Here is a 6,314-nt window from a genome sequence, read left to right as displayed (position 1 = left end):
TCTCTTTTTGATTTTATGTTGGATTCAATTTAGTAGTATTTTGTTGAAAATTCTTGCATTTGTGTTCCCAAGGATATTGGCTTATCGTTTTTGTTGTCGTGTTGTTGCTGTTGTTGTTGTGTGTCCTTGGCTAGTTTTGGTATCAGGGTGATAACGACCTCAGAATTACCTAGAAAGAATTTCATTATCCTCAGTTTTGGGGAAGAGTTTCAGGAGAATTATTATTAATTCTTTGTACATTTGGTAGAATTTGTGCATTCATCCGGTCCTGAGATTTTCTTTTTCAAGACTTTTTAAAATTACTGACTCAATCATGCTACTTACTATCGGTCTTTTCAGGCACTCTGTTTCTTCCTGGTTCTATCTTGAGAGGTCGTATGTTTCCAGGAATTCATTTTTTTTCTAAGTTTTCAGGTTTGTGAGTGTCTAGCTGTTTTTAAATGTTTTTAGTGATCTTTTTTATTACTGTTGTACCCATTGTAATGTCTATTCTTTTACTTCTGATTTTGTTTATTTAGATCTCTCTTATTTTTGCAGTTAGTCTAGCTAGCAATTTATCAATTTTGTCTTTTTGAAGAACTAACTTTTTACTGAACTAAGAACTAAGTTTTTACTGAAAACTCTTTATTCTTTTGATCATTTGTAGTTTTTGGTCTTTATTTCATTTGATTATGTTCTTACTTTTGTCATTTGTTTTCTTCTTCTAACTTGGAATTTGGTTTGTCATTAATTTTCTAGTTTCTTTAAGTGTGATGTTGGGTCCTTAATATGTAAGCTTTCTACTTTTTTGATGCAGGCATTTAGTGCTATAAACTGCTGTCTTAGTACTATTTTTGTGGTGTCTCACAAGTTTTATTATATTGTGTGTCTATTTCCAATTTGTTCCCACAAATTTTTACTTTTCATTTTAATTTTTTACTTGAGATGGGGTCTCACTCTGTCACCCAGGCTCGAGTGCAATGACACGATCTTGGCTCACTGCAACCTCACCTCCTAGGCTCAAGCGATCCTCCCACCTCAGCCTCCTGAGTAGCTGGGACCACAGGTGCACACTACTACACCCAGTTTGTTTGTTTGTTTGTTTGTTTTTGTATTTTTGGTAGACACAGGGTTTTGCCATGTTTCCCAGGCTAGTGTCAAACTCCTGACTTCAGGTGATCCACCTGCCTCAGCCTCCCAAAGTGCTGAGGTTGCAGGTGTGAGCCACCACCCCGGCTGACCATCTTTTTTTTTTAAACTTAGTTGCAGAGATCTACAATTTATTATTATTTTCATTGTTAGAGCTAGAGGGTAATTTTTTCAAAGATGGCACTCAACTCCACTTATTTACCTGTCAACAAATAACAGAACTGAACTGTTAGCCATAAGCACTTTACAAACAGACTCAGGAAACTATGCAGTAGACAATAACATAGCTTAACCAGACTCTGAAAAACAGATACATATTTTGGTTCACACTTGTACAAAGAGAACAGTCATGTCTGCATGACTTAAGGTTCTCTAAACACAACTGTCTTATGTTTTAGACCCCTAGAGTGTGCCAGTTTACCACATCAGGGAGGAATCAAGGAATGTGCTTCTTCTAAAGAACCAAGGGCAAGTGGGGTAGGGGTGGCTATAGGGAATGCTCTGGGCAGAAGAGCTGCCTCAGGTTTTTGTGGGAATGAAAATTACCTGTTGTAAGTAAGCAATGCCTAGGGTTTATCTAGTTTGAGGTTCAAAACAAAGGAGAGAATTATTTCCTTCCTCGAGCTCTTCCCAAAGCAATATGCACATCTCATAATCAAATCTCAGGTAGTACAAAGAGATAACCAATTATCTAAAAATTTAATTTACATACATGTTGGCCTGGATTAAAAACAAAAAAAGTTAGTTTCCATAAATAGCAGACTTTAGTGCTGTATGACCCAATGACTAAAATAAAACCAGGAAGTTTTTACTGAAAGCTCAAGGATAAAAATGAACACTGGCTGGCTATTGAACTCCACATCTGACAATAATTACTGACAGTTTAAAAATGTATATCCAAAATATAACCTCAAAAGGACCAGGTTTTTTTGTCAGACAGAACAGCTCAAAATGTTGAGGTATTATTTGTTTGGATTATGATGGGTTATTCTCAAAGTTTATTTATCTAGAAGGGGAAAGTGATTATAGAAAAATACTTGAAATAATTTGTCAATGAAGTCGCAGATTCTAGCAATAATCCACATCTTAGATTTTTAAGTGTGTAGTTTCATAGTTTAAACAAATTCTGTCAAAAAGCTATTCAATATACTTTATCACCATAACTTTCCATGAAAACCAAATAAAAATCACATCTGAATGATTTACTTCTATGCTTTTATATGATTGTATACATATGATGTACTACACATCCAAGTACAAGAGGCAGTTATCCTCTCCGAGAGGTGCAAGAGTTGTTCTTTCATGAATGCCCTCTAATAGTGAAACCGGCAATTTTTATATATGCATTCATGTGCATATACGTGTACTTCAAAAAGCAAAGCGTCATCTCTTCATCCATTGTTAACTTAATGGTAAGAGTGGGGACCACCAGGCATCGGTGGAGCACCAGAAGGTCCTGAAGGCACTTGGAAAGGATCACTGGGAGTAGGATAGAGTCCTGTGTGGGATAGGATCCTGTAGGGGCAGGATATGGTGCTGCTGGTCCCCAGGCTCCTGGTGGAACGGTGTCCTGTGGAACAGGTGGTGCTGGCCCAGGGGCTTGGGGAGGAGGAGGAGTGGGATATGGCCCTACAGATGGATATGGCATATTAGGGGTAGGATACTGCCCTCCCATTCCTGGCGCCCAAGGTCCAGAGGACATGGATCCCCATGGACCTAAAGGACCAGCTGCAGCTGGATCTGTGGGCACACCATATGGTCTGGATAGCTCTGGAAAGGGCATATTTGGTGTAGGATATGGCCCTGGGGAGCCAGGGCCTGGCACTGTTGGGGTTGGATAAGGACCACCGGGTGGGGGACATGATGGTCCCGAAGGAAGAAAGAGTGCTGGGTGTCCTGGAGGTGGTCCGGTGGGAGGCATGGAAGGATACATTCCTGTTGGTGCTGGTCCAAAAGGCACAGTGGAGGGTGTTGCACTTGGTGGGAGTCCAGATGGCACCGAAGGTGGAGCACTCAGATTATTCCAAGGGCTGGAGCCTGGCCAGCCTTGAGGAGGTTGGCCAGGTTTTGTATTGCTCACAGCAAAGGTTTTGGCAGGGGAGTGTTCAGGAAGTGCATCTGCCAACGAAAATTCACCATACATTTTCCCAGCAATATCCGAGACCACAGTAGGGTCTAGAAGCGGCGATGGATCCGAGGGACTGGACCCTGAAGAAGCGGGCTGCAGCCTGACTGAGGGCAGGGAAAGCAGCTGACCATCTTAATTTCTTAATTGACATGGTGACTGTTTAAGAACATGTTGTTTAATTTCTTTGTAATTTTAGTTTCTGAAATTCTTCTTCATATTGATTTGTAGTTTCATTCTACTGTGGTTTTAAAAGGTAGTTGATATAATTTTGATTTTGGGGGGTACTTTGTTGAGACTTGTTTTATTGCCTACTACATGGTCTATGTTGCAGAATGTTCTATGTTTTGATGACAGGAGTGTATATTCTATGGTTGAGTGGGAAGCATGTTCTGTAAATGTCTTTTAGGTTCATTGGGTCTAAAGTCTAATTTAAGTCCAATAATTATTTCTCAACTTTTCTATTTCAATGATCTCTCAATGCTGTGAGTAGAATTTCTAATTTCTCCACTATTATTGTATTGCTGTCTATCTCTTTCTACAGGTTTAGTAATTTTTTTTAAATCTGGGTGTTTTGATGTTGGGCGCATATATATTTAGAATTGTTATATCCTCTTGCTGAATTGATTATTATTGGATGATTACCTTCTTTATCCTTTTTGTTACTGTTTTTTTATTTAAAATCTGTTTTATTTGATGTAAATATGGATACTCCTGTTTGCTTTTGGTTTCTGTGTGTGTTAATATATTCCTGCCTTTACTTTTGGTCTATATGTGTCTTACAAGTAAGGTGAGATTCTTGTAGGCAACATAGTATTGAATCAACTTTTCTTATCCATTTGCTAAATCTATACCACATAATGGGGAATTTAATTGATTTGTATTCAAGGTTAATATTGACATGTAAGGGATTTTGTTTCTGTCATAATGTTGTTTTCTATTTTTTAATCTATTTATATTTGTGGTTTGATAAAATTCTGTCGTGTTGTGATTTGATATTTTTTCTTTTTCTCTTTTGTTTTTTAAGATGTATTTTATACTTTCACATGTTTTAATGATGTTGAATATCAATCTTTTGTTTTTATATTAGAAATCCTTTGAACTTCTCTCATAGGCCCAGCCTAGTGGTAATTAGTTTCCCCAGCATTTATTTGTCAGGGCAAGACTTTATTTCTTCTTCATTTGTGAAGGTTAATCTAGCTTAATGTAAAATTTTTGGCTGGCAGTTTCTTTTCCTTTCAACTTTAAAAGTGCCATCCCATTCTCTTCTGGCCAGTAAAGTTTCTGTTGAGAAGTCTGCTGTTAGTCTGATGTGGTTTCCTTTATAAATGACTAGATGCTATTCTTTTACTGATTTTAGAAGTATTTCTTGCACTTTGACTTTAGATATTCTGATTATCATATGCCATGATGAACCCCTTTTGCAATGTATTTTGCTGTGATTGCTGGGCTTCCTGTATATGGATGTCTAACTCTGTTGCTAGGTTTGGTAAGTTTTCTTAAACTTTATTTTCAATTATTTTCTTAAACAGGTTTTCTAAAATGTTGATTTTTTTTACCCCTCAAAAACACGGATAATTTGTAAGTTTAGTCACTATATTTAGTCCCAAACATCTCAAAGTCTTTGTTCATGCTCTTTTATTCTTTTTGCCTTATTTTTGTCTGAGTAGATTATTTTGAAAGACGTGTTTTCAAGTTCTGAAAATTCGTTTTGTTCCTGTTCTCGTCTATTATTGAATCTTTAAATGTATTTTCTTTTTTCTTCAATAAACCTCCATAATTTTTGTTTGGATTTCTTTTAAAAGATATCTGCCTCCTTGATACATTTCTCATTCATTCTCTGAATTTATTTATTTATTTTTGTATTGGCTTTCAGATTTCTCTTGCATCTCTTTGAGCTTCTTTAAAATCTATTTTTTGAAAGTCTTTTAAAGTCTGATATTTCAATGAATTTTTTTGCTAGAATACTGGAAAATTCTTGTGTTCTTTTGAATGTGTCATAAGCCTTGCTTTTCCATGTTTCCTGTGTTTTTATATTGATTTCTGCACATCTGGAGCAACAGTTTCTTCTTTTTATTTTGAATTTACATTAATTGGAGGAAGCTTACTTTTTGAAGTTATTACCATGATGTTTATTGCGTAGGGCCATTTGACTTTACTTTTAGGTTTGTGCAGTGGGAAAGACTCTGTATACATTTCTTGAGTATAAACAAATATATACACAAACACACACACAATAATGTTTTATTGGCATAGGAGTAATCTTTTATCTTAGGTTGATTTTTAAAACTGAGTCTCAGAAAACAATTAATGTATCTTTGTTGTTTTGGTCATTGAGGTACAGCACAGTATGACACCTGACTTAATAGTCTGAGGGGTTAGGATGGGGGTGGAAGATGAGAAATTACTTAATGGTTGTAATGTACATTATTTGAGTGATGCATGCCCTACAAGCCCTGACCTCACCACAATGGAATATATGCATGTAATTGAATTACACTTGTACCCCATACATTTGTATAAATAACTTAAAAAGAACCCCAAGAGTTTGCTATCTTGCTTGTTCATAAATACAAATACATTATGAATGTTCCCCATGACATTAACAATTATTGATGCAGCAGTTAAAAATAAATTTTAATTTTAATAAAAGCAGATCCCAAATTACTTCTTTTCTAATATAGAGCAGTGTGTAAAATCGAGCTGCAGACATAGATAAGCAAGATGGAAGCTTGCACAAATAAATGCTGGCAGCTGTGCCAATAGGAAAAGGTGCTACCTGGGGACTAGGCATGTTCAGAATGGTGGCTCTATCTTCCATTTCCTTTGTAAACCATGTGTACAGTAAGAAGCAGGCAACATGGTGGCAGGCAACAGGGCACCAGCCAGGCAAAGACTCCATTTACATAATAGAAGATTAGGTGGGGGCAGCCAGCTTCCTCATGCACTGTGTAAACATCACACCTGGCCCAACCAATCTTTGGGCCCTATGTAAATCAGTCACTGCCTCCTCAAGCCAGTCTATAAAATCTGGTGCACTTTGCTGCAGGCCGGAAGTCCA

At 36.9% G+C, this 6,314-nt stretch overlaps 1 protein-coding gene across 1 annotated transcript; it reads right to left on the bottom strand.

Annotated features, from left to right (window-relative positions):
- Positions 1 to 1,238: 1,238 nt before the first annotated feature.
- LOC111555182 (MAPK-interacting and spindle-stabilizing protein-like) lies at positions 1,239 to 3,374 on the bottom strand. Its single transcript, XM_026447721.1, is given in 2 exon segments — positions 1,239 to 2,629; positions 2,632 to 3,374. Coding segments are annotated over 2 exon segments (735 nt in total). The 5' UTR covers positions 3,272 to 3,374; the 3' UTR covers positions 1,239 to 2,534.
- Between the last annotated feature and the right edge of the window lie 2,940 nt (positions 3,375 to 6,314).

This window comes from Piliocolobus tephrosceles, chromosome 8 (genome assembly GCF_002776525.5).
Source record: "Piliocolobus tephrosceles isolate RC106 chromosome 8, ASM277652v3, whole genome shotgun sequence".
Taxonomy (NCBI): Eukaryota; Metazoa; Chordata; class Mammalia; order Primates; family Cercopithecidae; genus Piliocolobus; species Piliocolobus tephrosceles.
This window is presented reverse-complemented; position numbering and strand designations above follow the sequence as displayed.